The sequence below is a fragment of the Pseudopipra pipra genome, chromosome 4 (genome assembly GCF_036250125.1).
Source record: "Pseudopipra pipra isolate bDixPip1 chromosome 4, bDixPip1.hap1, whole genome shotgun sequence".
NCBI classification, from domain to species: domain Eukaryota; kingdom Metazoa; phylum Chordata; class Aves; order Passeriformes; family Pipridae; genus Pseudopipra; species Pseudopipra pipra.
The window spans coordinates 15,823,140-15,847,190 of NC_087552.1; the positions used below are offsets into that span (position 1 = coordinate 15,823,140).

A 24,051-nucleotide genomic window follows, 5' to 3' on the forward strand; every position below is an offset into this window, starting at 1 on the left:
GGGACTTCTTACACAGGCATGCAGTGATAGAACAAGGGAGGGCAGGGGGGAGAGGGATGGCTTTAACTGAAGGAGGGTAGATTTAGATTAGACATTATGAAAAAAATCTTTACTGTGAGGGTGGTGAGGCACTGAAACAGGCTGTCCAGAGCAGCTGTGGATGCCACACCTGTGGAAGTGTTCAAGGCCCTACAGCCTTACAGCAACCTGGTCTAGTGGAAGGTCTCTTGCAGGGGGGTTGGAACTAGGTGATCTTTCTTGTCCCTTCCAACCCAAACTATTCCATGATACTACGAAAAGAGTCCCCTCCCCACTCTCTTACCCGCAGCAGCACTAACAGAGAGCTAAAGACACAAACACAATTGATTTTTCAAGGTGAGACACTGCCAGAGTAAACTGGGTCTCGACAGTTGTGAAACCAGGTTTCCAAAGGGCTCGGAGAACACAGGTCTGGGTAAGGACACGCCAGGTGACGCATTCACACGGGTACATGGACCCGGCCGCCTTGCGCAAGCGGGCGGGGATGGAGGGGCATGGCAGGGCCGCGGGCCCTTCCCATGCCAGCCAAACTTCTCAGCCCCCTTTCCCTCTATGGCCTGAATCCACTATCAAGAAGCAAAGCATGACGTAAAAAATTATTAAGCAGAGCACTGCTTTGCTTTGTAACCGCTCCAATCTCCTTGGGGAACTCCCAAGCCGAGACCGGGACAGTTTCCCTGCACCATCCCGACCCTTTGAGGCAGGTACAGAAGAAGAGAACAAAAGAAATTAAGTACTGTAGCAACAGGATTTGCAGGACTGCATGATGTCAGCATAACACAGTAGTCAGAAAACCATTGCCAAAAAAGTCAGTGAGACCCTACAGTTCAGCAGCTGGGACAGGCAAAATGCTGGTCAGGACAAACACAGCTACTTACTTCCCAATTCTGACCTGTGATTAAAAGACCACAGACGGATTACACTGCACAAAAGAAAACCTCTAAAATACGTGTTTGTTTTGTAGACTTAAAACTGAACATGCACCTGACATGGTCAAACACGTACATAAAAAAGGAATTAAGATATTCTCACAAATCCAAAAGATTCAGAAAACATTGTTAAACATGGAAAGGTTTTTTTATTTGCTTTTTTTCCAGAAACCTAATTGCTATGGAATTGGTTTATAAAGCTGCCACTTTTAGAAACTTGGGATAACACCTCTTGAAAGCAGACATGGAATGAAAAGCGCAATAGAAAAGACTCATATACTGAGTCCAAATTTTAGCCTGAAAGCTCATTCAAAAAGTTATTTTACCTCCAGATGCAAGCAGAAAGTATTGTTCAGAAGAGAGAATGGAAACGAGTGAAGTGATATAAAAATTGTCAGAAACATTCAGCAATTAGTCTGAAATTTGCTTTCTAACCTCAGGGCTCTAACTCTTTGATCTATTATTATCACTAACCACAATCAGCAGCGTACTCATGCATCTTAGGGGAGCGTACAGATTCCTATAAGCCATTTTACGTTATTATCCACAAATACTGGATTCTGTTTCTGCTCCAGTGTTCTAACCAAAGTTTACTTTTTTTCTTCTTCAAAAAAATACCATATTAAGCCTAAGTTACCCCACCTCCCAATATGAAATTTAAGTTATCAATTTGTTCAGGAAGCCAATACGCAGTTTAGAGACTGCAGATTTTGCAAAATTTAATTTAGCAACCAGCTAACAACACATTCTAATTTAATTGCAGGAGCTTAATTCACTGTTTAAGATAAAGAAATAAAATTCTACTTCATTTTCTTGTCACCACCCAGTAATGTGGGAACTTTTGCTATAATACAACTCAGTAAATAAAGAGTGTCTTGCAAAAATCCTTGTTCACATACTGAATAGATACAACCAGTGTTACCTATATTTTTAAGAATCCAGAATGAACAGCATGGGTTTGGTTTTCTGCACTTCTGTTTGTTTGTCTGTTTGTTTGCTTTGGGAGAGGGTTCTGGGGGATGTGGGGGAGTGGGGGTGTTTTTTGTCTTCTAAGTCCTTCAGTATTGATTTCAGCAAAGAAATCAGAGAAAAAGGGAAACCCCCAGATCACTTCCTTTCAGAAAACACATCACAAAGCTCTGCTAAACCACATTAATAAGCCTCAGCTGGAAAACCAAACAAAACAACAAAAACAAATAAAACAACCCCAAACAAGGTCACAAAGCTTCCCATCTAAAGAGACAATTTATCTGAAAACTTTGTCTGGAAAGTACATAAACTCTCAGGGTTTTGTAGAATTCCAGGGTTCCTGAAGAGAAAGACATGTATTACTAAGGATGCGCACGCATCCTGCTTCCAAGTCTGAGAAGGGAGTGCCTCCTCCCACACAGAAGGAGAGAGGGAGAGAGAGAGATGCTGCTGCTCCTTTTGCCAGCAGTGGTACTGGAGCAGGCTACACTGGGAACTGCTGGCATGGATAAACAGGGACTTCCTGATCTGCAATCCCTTCCTCTGCAGCGTAAAGCAAAAAACATGCCTTCCTCCAAGGTCAGCCTGTCTCTTCCAGCAACCAAGCCAAGGTGGCTCCAGCAGGAGAGGGCTTTCGGTGGGCCCATCAGACAGCGACCTTCCCCTGCAGTTTACACTGGTAGGGCAGCGAGCAGTCAAATCATGCCATGGTCTATTTAGGGTGCATTCAAACGTGCCCAATAACGCTGCAAGAACTTGGTCAATTGCACACGATGGAAATACTGCTCGGTTTTTTTTCCTCCACAGATCTCTCACTCAGAGGAAACAAACTGAAGTAAAGTAATTCATATGCTGAGCACCAAGCACTGTGTAGAAACCAGCTGCATGTGAAAGCTGATAAAAGTACTAAACTTAGATGGATTTAATACCTGTTTTTCGCATGCTCTTTTTAGTTTCCTCGTTGGACCATTTTTATCACTCTTATACGGCCATATTTTAAGACACATTTTCCAGAGAAAAAGTCATGGTTCTATATTAATCCTAAACTGGGGTATTTTCTGACCTCTAAGATCTTAAATCTGAAATCACAGCATTCCACTGTTTTCCAAGAAGTTTTGGTCAAGTAAGTCTATTATTAATCCCAGCCCCAGAACTCTGTTCAAAGACTCAAGACACACAGTTAAAAAAGAGAAACCGCCTTTTAAAACTATGCCCTGAAAATATAAGCGTTAGGATTATGGTTTGACAACACATCTTTTAGCAGAAAGGTGCACTTAGGATATTTCATAGGCTCCTTTCTCCTTCCATCCCTTCAGTTTGTTCCCATATCCAGATCACATCACACTGCTCACCAAGTTTCACTGTCCTGTCGGTTTTTAGAGGTTCAGAATTAACTGGATCAGGAACCAGACCTGGCTCTCACATACAACACACCCAATCAAAGGGCAAAACCAGAGCCAGAGCAGACAAGGCAGGGCCCAACACAGTACTTCACCACTGCAAACAATGTACTGTTCAGCTACAAATGATACCCAACAGCAACCACTACTCAAGCCTGGGATCAGCAAAGCACCAATAAGTATCTAGAAATCTGATTCATCTGGGCAGAGCACTTCACAGCAGGTTGTAGCTCCATTAATGTTAAGTGCTGGTTGAGTAAGGACAGGTTATTGAACCACAACTTAACAATTTACTCCCTCTGCAGACAACAGGAGTACTGCACGAGTACTGAATCTGCTGCAGCAACCCCTGTGCATGCTTACCTGCCTAACTGCAGCACACACCCCATAAAATAGGATGGGCATGGTTTCATACAGTACATATTGATGTGTCTTCCAGTCCTCATGAAAATGGGCTGCTCCCTGTACACTGTCAAAAAATGGATAATCAAAATTTCTTCTGCTTGCTAAAATCTGTGCATGAAGGTGACCCCACCTTCCCCTTTTTCAGAACACCATCAAAAGAAGATATCATAGTGAGATTCCGTGCTACCAAAAGCGATATAAAAACCAAGCAAAAACTATTAGCTACTATCAGAATGAAATATGGCCAACTGATTTCCAACAGCCAAGTATTGCAAAGTTTAGTGATATCGACCATCAATCGAAATGTTTTGGTAATAAATAACATTACTCACCCCCACACAAAAAGAAACAATCAAGCCCAAGCACATGGACTGACAACAGAGCTCTTATTTCCTCAGATTTGGAAGACCCACTCATTTATGGAATACAATTTTCCAGTCATGTGGACTTCTCGCTGTCACAGCACAGAAGTCAATTGATGTGTATAATTTTAAGGGAAAATAAGGCATCATTAGCAGTCACATTTTACGGGAAAATACTTTACACAGACTTTGAACTCCTCAATAAAAAAAAATACAAAAACCCAGCACCCTCACCAAAATAACAACAAAGAAAGCTGTAGAAAGTCTGAGGCTGTTCAGTGCATGCTGGTATGCCAAGAAGAACCTTTCAACCTCCTCGTCTGACATATTAATACAGACTCCTAACTTCTTCAGTGAGAAATAAAGAATATGCAGAGGTCTCTGTTACATCAAGATTATACCCAAAGCTGTTTTAAAAAAAAAAATCACACAAAATTATACAAGAACCTACAAAACCAAGTTGAAATTAAGGAAATTAATTCCCAAACTGAAATTAAGGAAAAATACAGATTTAAGGCTATGGTCTATGATATTAAGGAATCATTTGTGAAAGAAGTTTGCACAGTAAATTTGAGGGAAGCTAAAGGGGAAAAGAGCCCTGCCAAGCATGGAGAATATTTTAACAGCATGGTCCTTTTCTCATAAAGTCCGTCAGCAAACAAACAGAGGTCAAGGCCATTCACAAATTCAAAAAATAATATTTACCAGACCTTTATCTTCCTGGCAGGTATAATTCTGATAAGTGACTATTCTAGATAATATTTAACATAAAAGTTTATTTACAAAAATACTCGCAATAGCCTGAAATCTGATTTTAACCAGAATCAATTATTCAAGTCAATAAAGGTTACAGGTAAGTGAAGATCATGTTGTCGGGTTGCTTTCTGATTTTTGGTTGAGTGGGGGTGGGTTTTTTTGGGAGCTGTTTCAAGTAGGGTCTATGAAAAAAATACTGATTCATGTGAATGGCTCAGGAACAGATAGATATAAGAAGTCCATAAAATATTGTCAATGTTTGATCAAAAAATTCACCATAAACCCCAAGAAGTGACAATCTTTCAACTCCTTTTAACAGACATAAATTAGATTCTAAATCTTCTTGTTTGAATGACAACAATTGAAACACAATTATAAATAAACATACCCAATTTATGTTAAAATACTAAACTTTCTGAATAACAACAGATCAAACTTTGTGAATTCTTCCCACACTGGATTACACCAGTGGAATTGCCAGGAAAAAAATGAAAGTAGGAGTATCTGCCCTCTGTTTCCACCAGAACCACTGAGAAAAGCAAGTATGTATGTGTACATACATGAGTTAATATGGAAATTAGAGGGAAAAGGCACATTTGCAGAAGCTTTAGGTGAGAGCTAATGCAGCAGAAAGGTCATCCTCCTCAATATTTACTGTTGTTTCAAGCAACCATGACACTTTCCTAGGCCATTTTGAAAATCACATTGGCACAACCATGAGGTTTAGGCTAGTACCCTGATTCAGATGAGCACTAATCACCTTGAAGTGAAATCTTATCTGAATTCTTAGTGTAGGTTTTTCATCAATGACATCACACAATTGGACACAACTTCTTTTTCAAGACCACTTTGCTATCATTTAGTTTGGAAACCATTATTTCTTAGAAACACCTTTCATGGAGAGTGGAAATCTATACACACAGACAGACAAGTATGATTCACCCTTTATTAAAAATTAAACATGCAAAAATCTTTCAAAAACAAAGACATGTTCTGCATGTGTATTAGCAGAAAAAAAAAATTTAAAAGGGAATAAAAGGGAACTTGGTTTTGCTTAAGAGGCTCTCACTCCCCAAACACCACAAGTTGCAATATTATAAAACAAAGTTAATACTAACTCAAAAAGAACAAAACCATAACTGTGTACATCTAATAAAAGTAACTTAAGGAGAAAAAGATAAATGTTCTAGTTGACAGTGGGTGCTTGGCACAGTCAACAAGGTAGCAAGGCATTTTAAATGCTCAGCTATGGTTATTAGACACTACTAGCAAATGTAACTGATTGAAGAAAAGTGATACCCTCATAGGAAAATATTTTTTTTTTTACAGTACTATTCTAAAGAGTCATTCTCAACATGAAAACATGTCTTCATTTGGCCACTCACTTCTTTTCACCATGTAAACTGCAAGTCTGAAGCAGTTCAGAAAGGGTATGACATTAAGGTTTAGAAAATAATGCTGCTTTAACAAGATATATTCCAGGCTGGTTATATATTGGCTTTGGAGAACCATGTAGCCTACTTTTTCCCTTCACCTAATCTTTGCTTACAGCAATTTATATTGAAAGATACATATACCTGAAAAAAGATGAAGACTTAGAATACCAGAAACCTTAAAATATTGCAGATTTCAAAGGGTTAATCATATGCTATAGAAGTCTGCAAAATGTCTGATGCCTGATATGCTTGACACATCAGAAAAAACCTGATTAGAAGTAACAAGGATCTGATTTGGATCTCGAGCCGTGATGCTGCTGTTTTGACATATGAAGGGAAGAGATACTTTGGAATCCCACTATCATGTGGACATGGGACAGCTGAAACCCACCTTGGGATGTTGGATCTGACATGGTTTTAAACTACGCATGTTTTAATACAACACTTTAGAGCATTAACTAACTTGAGCATGATTTCCTCCGTTTTAGCTGGAACACAGCACAAAAATAATAAGTAAAGATCAATTTGAGGTTCAACAGCAAGAGTGAGCTTTTACATGCGTGACATCTTACATTGATTCTTTATGACTTGTCTCATCAGCAGACAAACTCAAGCAGGCACCCCCGCATTCAAATCTGCACTGCTAAAACAACCTCTTCATCAATTTACCTTGAAAATTGTAAGGGCTTTGCACAGGTGACCAGCTGCAACTGTTGGCATAAAGCCATTGCCAAACAGATTAAGAACAACATTTAGTTAAATAATGGGGTTGAGTTAAGAGATTTGAAAGGATGACACATGTCCTAATCTCAAGTACAGATCAGGATGCCTGAAGTGTCGCAATCCTGAAGATCTCCATCACCTAAACAGAATTCCACACGTAACAACTCTGAGCACTAAAAATTTCAGGACTTCAATCCTGCAGAGTTAACAGCTACATTCACCTGCATACCCTACATATACCAGCTTAGAGAACAAAGACAGGAAAGTGTATCATATCGAGCCTGTGTCATCACCAAGTCTGATGACATAGATTATCCATGGTCTAGAGCTACCATGGACTAATGTCAGACCAGAAGACTCCTTTAAAAGCCTTATGAGAAACTGTCACTCAAAACACAGCTATTGGTGACAACTCTGCTTCTACCTGCATCTCCCTGTTTCTTGTGCCTGCCCCTGCAATGGATGACAACCCTGACTGAGCGCAAGCTTTTAGTCACACAAGAGCTCTCACAGCTGGCAGGAGCTACTTGCCCAAGCAACAATGCTCAACCACAAAGGCAGTAAAATATTGGGTCTTTCTTTTCAGGCATTCCATCAGTCTTCTGGTGAACTTTTCTCACTTTATAAATAATGCAATTTACAATAATTTCATCAGGTAAAGCAACTAGAAGACAGTAACTCCATCTTCCTTGATCCAAGAAAGTACATTTAAGCCAAGACTGGATGATAACAAATATCCAGCTACATGCAAAGCTCAGCATGATGGTGGGATACAGCCCTTTAAACCTCAGAAAGATATATTAAAAAGTGCATTTTTAGAGACCATATTGGAAATGGCCAAAGAAAAAGTGAGGTATGGCTTGCAAAATGATAAGGAGATTCTAGAAGTGCTGGACAGACACGAGGATAAAGCATTTAAACTCTTTTTTTACCTCAGTGGCTGTTTTTACTCCTCAAAAGCACCATTGTTTTAGATATTATGTTTTTCACTGTGACATTGTATTTTCAGAAATATTTAGTATCATACAAATATGGAAAACCCCACGCATCCCTCTTCACTCCAAGAATAAGGCAGATGCTTCATTCACTGACGGCACCTGCACATCTCATGAGGAGAAAAAAATACTTGAGAAAGGTAAATGCAACTCTGTTACCGGCTATTGGAGCTTTAGCAAAAGCCTTCAGGACCCTGTTGGATACACGAAGAGACTATGTAACTATTTCAACTCTGTCACCCTGTCAGAGGGCCTAATAACTTGTAATATTGACTATGAAACTACAGGGTTTATGAAAGTAAACCTCCCTGGTGAGATACAGGGACACTTGCTTGCTGAAGAGGCACGTGCTTCCAGGATAATCAGCCAAGAAACCCAAAATCAAATGACACTTGCATATTTCTCTTCCACGAAAAGTGAGGAGATTAGTTCATCCATTTCTCCCTTTCAAATGCATCAAGTTTTAACAGCCCTCCTCCTTCTGGAGTCATTTTTCTATATATACAAACCAAATGTTCCTACAGTTAAAATACAGAAATAATACGTTGCCACAGGCTTGTAATGTTTGGTTTTTTTAAACTTAACCAGTTAAAGTCTGGTGGAAACATAGAACCATACTTCTTTACAAAAACAGATTCCTGGCACTATCATTTTCTTATCCTCATCTCAACATTTCATCTGAGGTACAACACATTCAAGCACTAGCTAAGGAAGAATAACTATTATAGGACACAAGAGAGCAATTTTACTAAGCTCTCATTATGGGAAAAACAACATTTGTAGTAGTAAGAGCTCATAAACATATTAAAGCTACACCTTCAAACCTAATAACAATAGAATATAATATGTTCTTCTTAAATACTAAAGCCAGCACTTTGTTTTTATTAAAGGCAGAATAAAAACCAGCAAGATAGCAACAAATTTAACGATAATAACTGAAATTCAAACCAAGAATTACACATCAGCTTGAGAAATACCACCCTGGTCCCCATCTTAATTCACACCTTGTTTGTTTAATGGAGGAGAAGAAAGGGGGAAAAAAAAAAAAAAGAAGAAATTTGCCAGCTCACCTGGACACATTTTCTGGAATGTATTCTAGAACTGGATACCCATCACTTCTTCTGGATGCCAACTCTGAATGCGACTTCCAGGTCTCCACGAGGGTGCTGACGGCAGGGAATGAGCTCAAGTGCTGAAATGTCTGCTCTCGAGCAACCGGCCGCGACAAGGATATCGTGCCTTGGGCACCGATCCTGTAGTGAAATGACTGTCCACCTGAATTTACACCCACAATGGCAGAGGATGGTATACTGTTTTCTTGGTAATAGCTGCCATCATCAGGCTCCTGCTTAATCCCCACACGTAGGCCTGGATTTGGAAAACCGCTACCTTCACAATTTCCGTCAAATGAAGAAACGGGTGGTCCTAAAATCCCAGAAAGAGAGTAATAGTCTTTGTCGTCCATAAAAGAAAAATACGAGCCATCTGTAAAGGGGAAAGGATTTACTGTTTGATTCCCTTTAAAAGAGGCACCAGAACAAGCATGTTTGGCTGCCTCTTGCTTCACTGGTACTGAAAAGGGGGAATCTGAGTTTATTTTGCTGCTGCTGTCACCAATGCAGGCGCTGCCGAACGACCCGTCTGGCTCAGGTTTTATGAACTGAACAAGGTTCATCTGACTGTTGTTGGAGATGGCGTTCTCCATTTCCTCCATCTTAGGAAATGTGAGTTCTTGAGGACCCTTGTCTTTTGTTTCTGGACTAGGAACGGTATCTTGGCTTCTGCTAGGTCCCACTGGCGTGCTGGAAGCTGGGAATCCTATGGAGTTGTTTACAGGGCTACAGATGGACGATCCCACAGTGCTAACCGCTGGACTAGAACGAGTGGACCTATTATTGGCATTGGAAGGGCTGGCAATGGAGCTCCTGGAGTTCAGGTTCGCAGGACTGGACACAGAAGACCGCATAGTGATATTACTGGGACTCGAGACGGGAGATTTCACGCTGCAGTGACTGGGAGGACTAGAAATCGGTGACTTCATGCTACTTATAGGGCTGGAAAGCGGAGACCCCACGTTGCTGACGTGTGCAGGACTGTGCAACATAGACCCCCGGTTTTCAACATTCGGCGAGCGCGACAGAGGGGTTCCCTGGCCGATGGGGCTGTGCATGGCAAAGTTCCCAAAGTTTGCAGTAGTTGAGGACACAGAGTTCACCCCCGCAGGACTACACACTGAGGAGGCCATGTTCTGAGGGCTGCAGCCCGAAGGGCTCTTCTCTTGACACATGATAGGGCTTTTGACAATCGTGTGCATGGCACCACCATTCACAGTGCTCCCAGAGTCCGACATCAAAGACCTCAAGGGCCTGCTGGCGCTGTGGAGGGGAGAGGAGCAATGGCCGTTCTCCTTGTAGAGCTTCACCAGCTGCTCCACATTCTGGTAGATCTTTCCCGGGCTCCCCTGGTTCTGCTGATCATAGTGGTACTCGGCATCTCTTATCGAATCCATATATAAACCCATGGATTCGGCCACCGTCGCTGACAGCTCCTTCGACTCCGTTTCAGTCTTGATGTCAGAGGGGAGAAGACCAGGCTGACTGTTGTCTTGCTGCAGGCAGGAGAGTAGCTCAGGTTTTTCTTTGTTGTTTCCTTGAGTGCTGCTGTTTGCAAAAGAGCCGGCGGAGCAGCTTACGTTGACAATCTCCATGTAGTTACTGTCATCAGTCTGCTCTCCAGCACCTATGGAAGAATACTCCACAGACTGAGAAACTTGACCCCACCGTCTCTCCATATCTAAGCCTTCTGGGTAGCTGTGGTATCCTTTTGTCTCCATAACTAGCAAAGACATATACAAAAAAGTAAAATTAATAAATGACAGGACAGTGTGACTTCCTAAGGAAATTTCCTAATTTCCTAAGGAAACAAGGCGTATCCGCTCTCTCTGTCTATCCTCCTCTCTGTCTGCCTGCCAGTCCCATTTTCCTGCCCCATCCATCATCTCTCAAGCATTTGTCTAATTTCAATCAAACTGAGGGGAAAGGTCTCATGGGTAGGACAGCCCCACGGGTTCAGAGAGAAAACCGCTCAGCAGTTAGGAAACACCCAAATTATTGCTCCCAGCCCTGCCCCAAAAGGAACAGCTCAGCAAGGTCAGCACAACAACCGCCCACTCTCGCTGGCCGCAGCCCCATGGCCAGTGCCAGCAGCACCATGGGCTGTCCCTCACCCAGAGACCTGGAAGGAAAAAAAGGAAGGGAGTAACAAGGAAGGAGGGGATCCAGAGAGGTCCTGGAAGGCGGACATGGTGGTGGGATGTAAACCCTGTGGAAATTGCTCATCACAGCTCTGCTCCTCCAAGTACCTTCCACTGCCATGCTACAGGGACAGCAAAGCAAGGGAGGCTGGTGTGCTACGGGGGTTTCTCTTCATAGTCCTCATCATCCAGCATAACATAAGATGCTTTAGAAGGAAGCAGTGGTTCTGAGGGGTTGGGAGTTGACTTGCCCCTTCACAGCTATACAAACTTCTTATACTAGCTCCTTATACAAGGAGACATGGAGAGGGGAGAGAAGTAGAGCAAAAGTTGAATAGGAAACGTTTCTGCCACAGAGGAAGGGGACCAGATTAGGCAGGGATGCCTGGCTACTAAATGGATCCATAATTCTGCAAATTCTGCAAACCTCCATGGCAAGAGGAATAAATAAAGAAAAGTAAACCTTGTTCTAAAATGGACCCTAAAAAAAATCCCTCCCATCCCACCTACCACTCTCTCAAGGCAGGGTGCAAAATGCATGACCCTAGTCTCCAATAATCTAAAAATCACATAAAAGTAACAACAATTTTTAATTTTTTAAGGATTTGGCTCACAGTATCGTTAGAACTGTAGAAACTCAAGTGCCAGCAGCTACGATATCAAGCAAATATTTTTTCTTTCCTGAATATATTCAATATTTAATTCAGTGTTTAATCTCTTTACTGAACACTACTTAACAACACTATTTTAAGCAAAATTATAAAAACAAAGAACCTTAAAATGAATTACTTGAATACTTCTTTGCCTTTAGTTAGAACTATGGCCCTATGCCTACATTCCCCTCAAGCACAAATTTTATTAGAACATAGAATCATGTGTCTCACATCATAGTGTGTATCAAATCACATTCCTATAGTCTAAAATTTTCAGACAAAAGTGCCTAATTTCATATAAAGTCACTCCCAAACAATCACCTACCCCTGACTGAAGTGCTGACCAAGTCTAATTCCTAGAGAAATCAATCGCAGCTGTGAGTGACCCGCATTTCTGAAAACCAGGAAACTTAGTTAAGGCTTAAAATTAGGATGTAAGTGAATTTTAACCCTCAGAAACACCAGCAGAACCACTGTGTACCAAGAAATCTCAGTTATAGGCCTAACATTACACTAGTACTTGAGCTTTGTAGCAACTTCTCCCATGGCAGTAAAATTCGAACTTCATATATAATCAATAGGTGAGCATACTTTAAGACTTCAGCGAATAAAAATCTGGGTCACACAAAGGAAAAAAAAATTGGAAAATGCCCTGATCCTGCACTTCCAGAGGCTGGTAAATATAGACGAGAGGACCAAAAACCAGCAGAGATTATTTGCGGCCTGATACAAGTTCTGTTTAAAATGACAGACGTAAATGCAGCTGCAAAAAGATTTTTTTAGGAGTGCTGGTTTCTGTCACCTCCAAGCGCCTCAGTGGATACCAGAACCGAATTAATCATCTCACAGATTGCTGCTGGCATTGGGGTTTGGTTTTGTTCTTTTAAGCAGAACTTATTCCAACTTGACTCGCACATTTATCCACGGTATCCACACTTCACCTACTACACAGACATGCCTTTTTTACTAACTTTCACTAAACAAATTTGACGGTGGGCTAAAACATCCACAGACCACAACAAAAGCTTATTGGAACCAAGACTATCTATATCTGGTATTTTGCAAAGGAAGATATATTATGAGTATAGCAGGTTCTCCAGACTCCCTCCCCCAAGAACTACTTAGACACTTCGAGTTATGTATTTCACCCCAAACATATCAACAAACAGAGCCCTCTGCAGCACAGGTCTCCAATCAATCAGGCATGAAACCAGTCTCACAGCAACAGCCAAATAAAAAATCAAATGGTACCTGGTATCCCTGCAACCAAAAGGTCACCTAGATACGGGAAAATCTGAAGTAAACCCAGTTTCATAAAAAAAAACAAACTGATGGCTCAAGCGGCCACACACTTCTTATTTCTCGGTGCTTGTAAACGAAATTTTCTCTAAGTTTCACCGTCTGCCAGCCACCTCGCTGACAGAAAACTGCCCAGGGGACCAGGGGACCAGGTTTCCCCCGCTTTCTCCAGGGCAGCGGAGCGCGGCTGGCGGCACGGGCAGCCCCGGCACCGCCGCCCACGGACCCCGAGCGGCGCCGGGCGCGGGTCCCCGCGGCGGGGGCTGCTCCCCCCGTGCTCGCACACACACGCACACACGCGTGTAAACACCCACGCAAGCAGCGAGCACGCTTATTTTCCTATTTTTACCCTACGCTACGTGGAGCATCACCGCAGCTCCCGGGCAGCGAGCACCGCTTTGCACCCCTTCCCACCACCACCACCACCACCACCCCCGCCCCTGTCTGCTTTCCCCGCAGGTGCAATCCGGGCTGTCACGCGTGGGGGAGCCCACTCCCTCCCTCCCTCCCTCCCTCCATCCCAGGAGTCCGCGGCGGGGGCGGGATCCCAGAGCCCAAACCCGCTCTCGGCCGAGCTCGCCCCTCCTGTGCTCTCTCCTCGCCGCCCGACCCCCGAGCGATGCAGAAAAGCGCTTTTTTCGCCCCGTGCAAACGCCGCTCCCCCAACCTCCAAAGCGGGGGTTTCCCAGTGCCAAGAGCCTCCCGCCACACCCCGCCAGCCCCACCTTCCCGCTGCGGGTCGCGGCGCCCCCCGCCCCCGGGTACCTGTTGCGGCGGAGCGCGTCCCCCGCGCCCCCGCGGCGCGGCGCGGAGCCGAGCGGAGCGGAGGGCGGCGCAGAGCGGAGCGGCAGGGCGGGCGGCGCAGCTTCCCGCCCGCCTCCCCCGCCTGCCCGCCCGGCCGAGGCGCGCCGCGCCGCCCGGTGACACGGAGCGGCACCCGGGAGGGGACGGGAAAAGGTGCCAAGTCCTTTAAAAACATGTCACATGCCCACATAAAGTTCAAGTTTACGTCCCGCCCGCCGCCCGCCCCGATTGGCGGGCGGGGCGCGGAGCAGCGCGCGGCCGGGCCCGTCCCGCCGCGCCATTGGCCGGGCCGCGCCGTCACTCACCCGCCGGGCGACATGACTGATACAAAGTTGCTGCGACACAGGCTGGGAAACGCATCTCCTTAAAGCCGCAGGGGCCGCGCGACCCCCGCGCTCCGCCGCACGCCGCGGTCCCCCCGCCAGACACCGGCAGACCCTCGTGGGTGGGGTGGCGGGGCGGCGGCCCGGGGGGTCCCCCGCGGACAGGTGAGGTGCGCGGGGCGCGGCCGCCCCCGCCCGGTGCCCGCGCCGAGCCGGCGGCAGGGCCGGGCATCGCCTTCTCCGCCCGCCCGGGGTTTCCGCCTGTCAGCGGGCGCATGAATGCGCACCGTGCCGGTGCTGCGGTGATTTAACAAAAAAAAAAAAAAAAAAAAAAAAATTAATAAAAATAATTAGGGGAAAAAAAAAAAAAAGGAGCGGAGCGACGGCGGCGGAGCGCGGGAGGGTTCAAGGACTCGTCCTCCGCTCCCCGCCGGGCTGGCTCCGCTCCGCGGCAGCCGCGCATCCCGCCGGGCGCCCCCGCCTGCTGCCTCCCCCCGCCCAGGGGCGATCAGAGGAGCCGCCGCCGGGACGACCCCTGCCTCCGGGGTGCTGCCACCTCCCACTCCCCGGTGTCCCCCTCGGTGCCCGCGTCCCGGCTGCAGGAATACCCTTTTCCCAGACAAGCGTAAAAAAGAAAAAAGCCGCCGAGCAAACTTTCAGGCGATGCGCTCCCAACTCGCTCCCTAAATACCGCCCCCAGCCCCCGGTCAGCGGCCCCTCAGAGCCCCGCTCCCGGCCCCCAGGTGCGCCCACGGCCCGGCGGGGACAGCTCCGCAGCCCCGCAGGGTGACAGCGGCGCCGCCGGGAGCGGGGCGGGGGGCTGAGCCCGCCGGGCAGCGGCAGCGCCGGGCACCGCGCACCTTCTCCCGCAATCGCCCGTGCGCGCCCGCAGGGACCTGCGTGCGCTGCGGGGTTTGTACCCCAGAGTCACGGCGAAAGCGCCAACATCCCCAGGATTTGGGGGTGTCACGTGCCCCTCTCGTTTCTCCTATTCTGCCAAATATCGACCCGCACTCACGGGCCGAGGCGGCGGCTCCCAGCGCCCGCGGCGTGACCCGCGGAGCAGCAGCCGCCGCCGCCGCGCTTCCCCGCGGGCGCTGCCGAGCAATGGACGTGTCCTTCCCGCGAAGTTTTCACGGATGGGGACGGGACTGGCCGTGACCTGGATACGCCGGACGGTGCGTCGGGCACCCACCCCGCTGCCCCCCGCGCCGCTCCTCGCCCCGCGCAAGGCTCCGCGCTGCACTCACCTCCCCTACGACATGGTGGCGCGGCGGGGGGAGGAGGCGCGGCCCCCGGCTACTGGCAGCGAACCATCCGGGAGCCCGCACCACCACCCAGGGAAAAGAAAAAAAAAAAAAAAAAAGAAAAGAGGAAAAAAAAGTACGCGGAGCAAGCGCCGGGAGCGCGGCCGGGCGGCAGGAGGGGGCTGCGGCGGCGGCGGCAGGCGGGGTGCCCGCGGCTCGGCTCAGCTCGGCGGACAGCTCCCACCATGGACGCCTAGGTGGGTGGGTGTTCCCGCGGGTCACACCCTCGCCCGCCGGCGAAGGGGAGCGGGGGGTGGATCCAGCACCGGCGAGGGAGGAAAGGGGATTTTGGGGAGGGGGGAAGAGTAGAGAAAAGGGGGCGGAGAGGGAGGGATATACCCTCAAAAAAAAAAAAAAATTAAAAAACAAACCCTCAAAAAAAAAAAAAAAAAAAGCAAACTTATGTCATTCCAGGTAAAACTCCCATCTGCGCCACCAAGGAAGAGGAGGGAGGAGAGTGGCGAGGGTGTAAACTTTTTCCTCTCCCCCCCCCTTCCCGCCCCCTCCGGTGCTGCCCGGCCCCTCGCAGCGCCCCCGCCGCCCCCTCCCGCGCCGCCCGCCCCGGCGGCTCCCGGCGGCTCCCGGCGCCGCGGGGTTTCTCACGCACGGAGCCCGCCGCCGCCGCGGTTCCTGGTTCGCGGAGCCGCCGGAGGAAGGGAAGGAGGGCGGGCGGCAGGGCGGGCGGCGGGGGAGGAGGAGTGTCTCCCCGTGCCCTTCCCCAGGCGGAGCGTCTCTCCCGGCCCTGGCGGCGGCGGCGGCGGAACACCCCTCCTCTCCCCGCTCCGACCGCCCCGCTCGGCCCCCGGGCGGGCTGCGGGGAGCGGAGCGCCCCTGGACAGGATTGCGGGAGGAGGCTGCAACCCCTCGCCCGCGCCGGGCCTGCGCCTTCCGTCCCGCTCATCCCCGCTGCTGCCAGGCGGGGGGAACCGGGTCCCTCCTGCCCCGCGCTGTGCCCTTGGGTCCCGGGGGTACGGGTGGGAAGGGGGAGCGACCGCGCTGCACTCGCCGGGCTGCGGTGGGGCAAATCTGCCCCGATTTCAGGCATCAACGAAAAAAAAAAAAAAAAACCACAAAAAATCGGTGCTAACAGCGATGCTGGTTTTAAATTAATATTTCACTTGTGGCTAAAGTCTTTTGAAACTGATTGTGTTTTAAGATCAAGGCATTGAATGTCTCTTCATTTAAACATCTTTAAGGAAAAAACGAGGCGTTGGAGGGAGGAAAAACTTGGTCCTATTTTAATAGCCTCAGTGAAGTCTTTAAACGTGGAAAAGGGCTGCTCGCCGGGAATTTTACCTGTGCCGAAGTCTCTGTAGGATCGGGGCCTTGGAAAAGGTGATATTTTATCAGCTGTTGTTTGCATCCGTCAAAGTTTGTGGGTAGCTTGATAAATGTTAAACAGGGAAGCAGAAAGTGCTGGTGAGGCCAGACTCGGAGATAACGGCACATTCAATAGCTTAATTTCACAATTAGTTTACTGTATTATTGGAAGCAAATCATATTTCACTGTGCCTACACTAGTGCTCTATTTTTAGCTATAATGTAGCTAAAAAGGAGGAACCTACTGAGATATATTATAACATTGAATGTGAACAATTCTGTTCTCTCTCTCTTTACTCATTTCATGTCATGCATCTGGTTTAGAATACAGCTCATTTATTAATTGAACAGAGCTACTGTGGACGGATTGGAGGCTGCAATTCCAAGGCAGAGAAAAGTTCCACACAACTCTGTGAGGAACCTGGCAAATCACAGCCACGAAAAAAGCACCTATGCACATAAGCTGCTCTATTAATAACTGATGTAGACAGAACAACTATTTTTTTGTTAGTTTATAGTATCAGTGTACTTGGTTTTGGTTGCACTTCTTTTGTTTTAGTCTTCCTGATTTTTTTTTTTCTTCAGGGCAAAGGTGTAAGTGAAAAAGACATCTGAAATGCTTGGAGGTAGCCTCAGTCTTTGTGTTGCATCACCTTTTTTATTATATTTTTGGGGACAAAAAGAAGAGAGAAAATAAAATTGAGAGAATATACCGTTCTTCTGTCTTAATACCAGTCGTCTGATCCCCTCCATTCCCCTTGTGTTACAGACAGCGATGGCTGCTGGAAGAATAAGGCACCTTTCGTGGTACATGCAAGATGCTCACAGATTTTCCACAAATTCAGTAGAAACCTCATTTGTTTTCTGCTTGTGGTTCACAGGAGCACTTAGCTTTTTAGTGGTTGACACCATATCTATTTTTAGCAGGATTTTAACAGCTGTCACTAACAACTAAGATCTCATCTTGAACAGGGAGGAGAGTTTATCTGTTTTATTTAAAAAAAAAAATCAAACTACATAATTGTCAGATTATAAAATGCAATTTGGATCTTTATCTGTGAAGAGAAAAGGCTATCTTTTCTCATTATACCAATTCCATGGGGGGAAAAAGGATCTGTAGTGGGCTTGATAAAGTAACTAAAGGGCTTTGCAAGGTTTGGAAATAATGTTATTCAAAGGCATACAATGTATTTATAGCACATTTCTGATTCGGTTAAAAGTGGTCCTGTTTTACTGCCTTCTGCAGCTGTGTTGCGATGGGGGAAGCCGCAAAGAGTCGAGTCATAGTTTTCCAAGTAGGTCAAGAGGAGCAGCATGGACACCTCCAACAAGCGATTCTCTTCCCTCTCGTTAGATTTTATAAGAGGTTAACTCATGTCAGACACATGACACTGAAAGCAGCAGACAGACAAGTGTAAGCCACTCTGTAGCAGATGTCATCTCTGTTCCTGAAGATAGTGGTAAATTTGCTATGGATAATGCATTACAAAACAAGATAACGCTGAAACTCAGCAAGTGTCAAATTTTACCTCCTCCCATGCTTGGTAAAGTGAGTGAATTGGTGTTAGGGGCTGCAGGAGCAGCAGTGGAGTGTAAAAGCAGCATACTGTACTATCTTACTTAGAGGTCATGTGCCCTATTTTGAGAACTGAACCAAAGCGGATGAAGTTTTGAGTTGGTTCCAACTAAGGCAGCTGGGCATTTCCCACTTCTCTCCAGCTCCAGCCCAGGAATGCAGGCAATCACATGGTCACACATATTATTCCCTTACCTGACATTATTCACCGGAGATTTAATTTTTATGCCGTTTAGCTCATGTAGTTTTGATTATTTGAGATTTACGGCTGATCAGGAGTAGTTGCATTTTGGGAAGACGCTGGAAAAACGTTGGGGATGACAGATGAGAGTTTACTTTCCCTGACTAACAGATGTGAGTCTTCTGAGAGAGGAGTCCACAGTTTTCTCCAACTCACCAGCTAATTGTGTTAAAGCTAATTTCTCAAGCCATGATGAAAGTCTTTAGAGTTCTTTACAAGACAAACTGTAAGTAAGCATGTTTTCTGTATGGTATGCTTATGTTCTCTGAGATATAAATATTTTATTTATCTAGTCAAATGTTGAACAATTTTGTTTTCTAATTATAGATAAATCTTTTAGCTGAGCAAGAGAACATGTTCCCTTTTAACCTGTATTCTGTATTCTTTATTTTCTACCTTTTGTCTTTCTTTTTTTTTTTTTTAATGCTCTTTAATGGCCCTGTTATAACTGTGGTTGAACCACATCTAAGTATAGTACAATTGCATTTCTAATACACATTTGCATTAGCAACCACTTGCTTGTGTAAAGGGCCAAAACATGCATTTAAAAACACATATTTCCAATACATTTAAAAAATCACAGTTTTTATTGACTATTAGCACCGATAGTTTCATCCACTTCAAAATGAAATCATCTCACAAAGAATTACTTGTTGTGGGTAATAGGTCTTGTAGACAATGATAGGGCAAACAAAGCGTAAGGAATAACACATAGACAGTACTTTGTATTTTTGTGGCTTTAATGTGGCTGTATATGTTTACATTGTTTGTCCTCAACTCCTCTCTTGTTTGCTACTTGCACTGTTACTTGTAAGAAAATGCGATTTGTAAAAAAATTATCTTTGCCACAGAATGCAGCCTTATCTTGATATTAATGAATTCAAAGCAGTGAAAGGTAGTGGCAGCTAATTGCATCTTAATATTTATCTGCTACCTACTGGCATTTTTACAGTATCAAATGGTAACTCATGCTGTAATCTGATAAAAATTTTGTAGTTACCGTAATAGTACTGCACCTATGCCAAAAATCCAGACGTAGTGTTTAACAGCAGTAAAAATAAGAGTGCAAATAGCACCCTCCAGCACTTAATAAACATATCAAATGCAAATTGGAGAAAATTATTTAATCACTCTATAGGCTAGTTAATTTTGATGATTATTCACAGTTCTAGTAGCAATACTTTAGTGTGGAATAAGTTAATACCAAAATTGTCATGACACCAAGGTCACAAGCAGAATTCAAAACTTGCTGCATAGAGAAAATTATCTTCCTGATTGAATGAAGGTGCAGCTTTAAAGCTCCTACAGCAAAAGGAGAATTTTTATGTAATTTTCCAGATTATTCTATAATCCTAAAATTGTCTGCTCTCGGATATTATGCAATGAGAGATGGTTTGGTAATAACCTGCAAGATCATGTTCATATTGAGACTTGAAAGACCTTTGTTTTCTGGCTTTTTAAAAAATGTTTATTTCCGGGAGAAGAGAGATTTTGGCTGGGCTCTCCCTGAAGTGTACAGTGAAGAACCTACCAAAGAGAGCATTGCTATGAAGCTGAATTAAGAGAATGTGCAAGAAAAGTGTTAATTTAACATGTGCCAAGACAGAAAAGGAAAAAAAATCTATTGATTTTGGTGGAAGTTGCAGTACTTAAATAGATTTATTTTGTTGATTTTCTTTGTATATTTAATGCTCACTTCCTGTGTAGGCTATGGTCCCACTCAAGGAGTTCATTCATGTGTCACCTGGGCCTAAGCTGGACAGTTAATCTTATACAACATGGAGAGCTGGTCCTTGTCAGGTGCATGTTGATTTATACAGATTTGTCACAAGGAACCGTAAGTCAGCATTCTGAGGAAGTGTCCTGGCTTTGAAGATAAAGGTCACACTAGAGTTTGTCTGGCCCAGACTAAATATCTGGTAATGAAAGGTCACGTATTCCATTGTTTTCCCGCTGAACTCACCAATACTTGGCCCACAAGCCAGGAGTGACAGAAATTTTGGCACATTGAATGGGTTTGTCCCTAATGAACCCAAACATATGTAAATACGCAGACTGATTCATAGGTGAAAGTTGATAACCTCACCAACCCAGTTGCCTGGCTATGGTTTATTCTCTTTTGGTTTAAGTGACAATCGCTCAGCTTGGTTTCCAAAAACGGTGCTGTCTCTATCAGTGCTTGTACAATCCTGGCACCTACAGCATCCAAGTACCACACAGATGTATTTCTTCTGAGCTCTGGAAAGAAGAGAAGCATTATCACCATTTTATAGACAGGGAGTGGAGAAATAAAGAGATTGCAGGATTTATGTCAGGTCCCCTAAGAAGGCTACAAAGTGCAAAGCTCAGTACTTCCCAAATCACAGGTCACTCACTGCCTTTCATTGCGGGGCCAGATTTCCTTTTCAGCCACTGCCTTCCCAAAATTGCTGCATGAGCATGAGTGACATAAAGTTAAAACACATTTGATTGTTGTCTGGGGAAGGAAAATGCACCATGGTCTGTTTGAATGTATTCATTATTGAAATGAGTTTAGAAAACCCATACTATCAGGGCTTTTATTGTATGGATTAGCAGCAGCTGCTAAAGATTCACTTTACCTTGCCTGCTCGAACCTGGTCAGAAGAGTCACTTCCATGAATGTGCAAGAATTTCTGGCACGCATTCTTGTACATGCACATTTACATTTTGGCTTCTATGCATGCTGTTCATGCACTCACCACTTTGAACTGTGCTTTTCGTGAGTAATTCCGACAACAAAATTCGCTCCTTTGTATATACAGGGAAAGCAAATGCATAAGAGGCCAAATGAAAGTAATTTCATATGTTTTTTCTTTATTTATTCATTTTGCATTCCATTCTTAGCTATGGTTAGACAGTCACAGAGTAGAAAGTATGTACCCCTCTCAGGATTTCTAAAGGAAGATCAACCAGGACTCAGAGGAAATCTTGCTTGTTTGAGAGTCAAAGTTGGTTCAGGGCAAGACTGATAGAGGGTTTAGCAAACAAGAATTTCTTCTGGCGTGGTTCAGTTATGTCCTCTATGCATGACTTAAAATTGACAACATGAGCCTATCAGAAATCTTTCATGTTCAACAGCTGCATGGAAGACATGACTGCTTCTAAATGTAAGAGCAGGTACTGATCTTTTCAATCTGGTTCCTTTGGTTCTGTTCCAGGGAGAAGACACTGTCACTGTGATGCTGGCCCTGCGGAGGCGCTTCACTTTTCAAGTCCTAACCTTTATGCTTTTCTGTAAAAGGAATGCATAAGAACAGTGAAAGGAGACACAGGATTGTTAAGGAAGTAGGGATGCTCAGCTGAATTCACAGTGTTTATATTAGTTTTATATACTTGCAACAATAGTGATTGTAACAAGATTTACACTGTCAGGAGAGAAAGAATTAGACCTTCTTTTACTGGGGATCATAAACAAATGGATAAATAAAGTAGGCAGTACACTGTGCGTGCACATTTTTATTTCAGAGCTTATACTGAAAGGTGTCTAGTTCTGAGCAAGTGCTTCCTTGTAAACCCATTGTGGAGAGCAAATGAGTCCCAGGGACTGTCGTTCCTTGTTGATCATCAGTGGGCGTAGATGCAGTAGATGTAAAGGTCTATGACTCACTGAACTAGCTGAGGTGAAACCAGATGAGAGTAGATAATTGCACCATTATAAAAAGAATTATTACAGTTTGATTACGGAAAAAAAAAATCTTCTAATTGTGCCGTGACTCTTGGGAAATAAAATAGGGGATGGGACCAAAAGTGAGGAGTTCATGTCAAGGAATGGCAAAATGTCCCCTTTAATTGATCCATTTTAATCAAACATGCCAAAAATATGATTTCTAGGATTGAAGGTGTAATTGGTCAAAACAGCCTAAGGTACTTCCATATGCCACTTCTGATTAAAATAAAAAAGAAGACAAATTGACACAGGCAAGAAATTTCTGAATCCAGAGATTACTGTAATACTTCATAAAAGAGATGATGCAACCTCCCGCCTTACAAACCAAAATAGATACTGAGTTAAAAACTTCCCCATCTAGCTTGATAATCTGTAAATTGAAGAGAGGGAGGGATTGCAGGTAATCCAGATTAATATGAAAAATTCTAATACTTAGGGCAATATGAAGAATGCATTTCCTTTTGATGGACAGTGAAGAGTAATTTGGTGCCACATAACCCAGAAAGCATGTATATAAAATGCAGAAAGTATTTGGGTAATTAAGAACAAAAAGGAAATGTAATATAAATTAATGGGTATCTATGACCTTTATAGAGTACATGAAACCTGACAGGATGGTTTTCATACCAGTAATGACATTATAAGTTGACTACAATTTAGGCTGCAAAAGCAAAATTAAGAAGATAATGAACATTTGAAGCACACTAACAAAAGCCTGCTGTTTTCTATTTCCATTTGTGTCTTTGTGAAGGTTTTTTAATCATGTATAGTAAGGGTAGCAATACTGGGGAAAATACCAGAAGTCTTTGGAAAATCTGACCAATGAAATGTGGGAGGCTTGGAGCATTCCTTCAGGAGAGGAGAGACTCTGTTTTTACAAGGCCCTGAACTGAAAGAGAGCCAGTGCCAGTGTTGATGTGGGGGGCTCAGCATTCTGGCTGGGAGAGCAGGGGGATGTCTACGGTCTCAAGCTGGCCCCTCTCCCTGTGAGCCCCTTTCACCTGCAGCAGATGGAGAGTCAATGGTGAAGCAAAGCTCTAAGTACAGTGTGGGTGAGAGTTCTGTAGTGTGTGACCCAGGACCGCTGCCCTGGGGAGACAGAGAGTTGAGAACAGTAGTGGTCAAAATAGGATGAAGGTGGAACTGGAAAAAGGGGGCAGCAGAAATGTTCTTCATTTGAAACATCGATTTGATAATTTCCCGTTAGTTCAGTCTGGGTCCGGGCCTCAGGGGTGCGGATTGGTGGGAAGAGACTGGCAGCGGTTTTTGAGAACCACCTTAGGGATTGTAACAGAGGGGCAATCATTCACAACTCCCATCCTGAAAGTTTATTTCCATGAAGGTGGGACAGGATTGGCAAAGGCATATCAGTTCTCGGGAAGGTAATGTTGTGTGGTTCACGTGAAGCGAGAAAGGTGCTTCTTACAGGGTGCCTTCATAGCCAACATTTGAGGTGAGGCTCTCCAACACTGTCCAGTGACCTTGGTGAAGAATAAAACACAACAGTCCAGTGTTGTTGTGGACCAGTAGAGAGAGAAGTTCAAAGAAACCTTAGTTGGAGGTGAAAGATAAG

At 44.8% G+C, this 24,051-nt stretch overlaps 1 protein-coding gene and 1 long non-coding RNA gene across 8 annotated transcripts in view; one reads left to right on the forward strand and one right to left on the reverse strand.

Moving 5' to 3' along the window:
* The window catches only part of NR3C2 (nuclear receptor subfamily 3 group C member 2), a 204,288-nt gene extending 188,531 nt beyond the window's left edge, over nt 1–15,757 (reverse strand). The window contains exons 1-2 of one of the 7 annotated variants that reach the window (XM_064651740.1): nt 15,597–15,757; nt 9,085–10,849 (exon numbers count right to left, since the gene is read on the reverse strand). In XM_064651740.1, coding sequence (XP_064507810.1) covers nt 9,085–10,847 — 1,763 coding nt within the window. In that variant the 5' untranslated portion in view covers nt 10,848–10,849; nt 15,597–15,757. Of the gene's footprint in view, nt 1–9,084; nt 10,850–12,245; nt 13,140–13,171; nt 13,189–13,984; nt 14,214–15,596 lie in introns of those variants that run through there. The other 6 variants (XM_064651743.1, XM_064651738.1, XM_064651737.1 and 3 more) reach the window with 6 other exon arrangements.
* A 9-nt stretch (nt 15,758–15,766) lies between these two features.
* Nucleotides 15,767–22,256, forward strand: LOC135412820 (uncharacterized). Its single transcript, XR_010429965.1, has 2 exons — nt 15,767–15,850; nt 16,850–22,256. It is a non-coding gene; the product is annotated as an uncharacterized LOC135412820 (long non-coding RNA).
* Nucleotides 22,257–24,051: the final 1,795 nt, after the last annotated feature.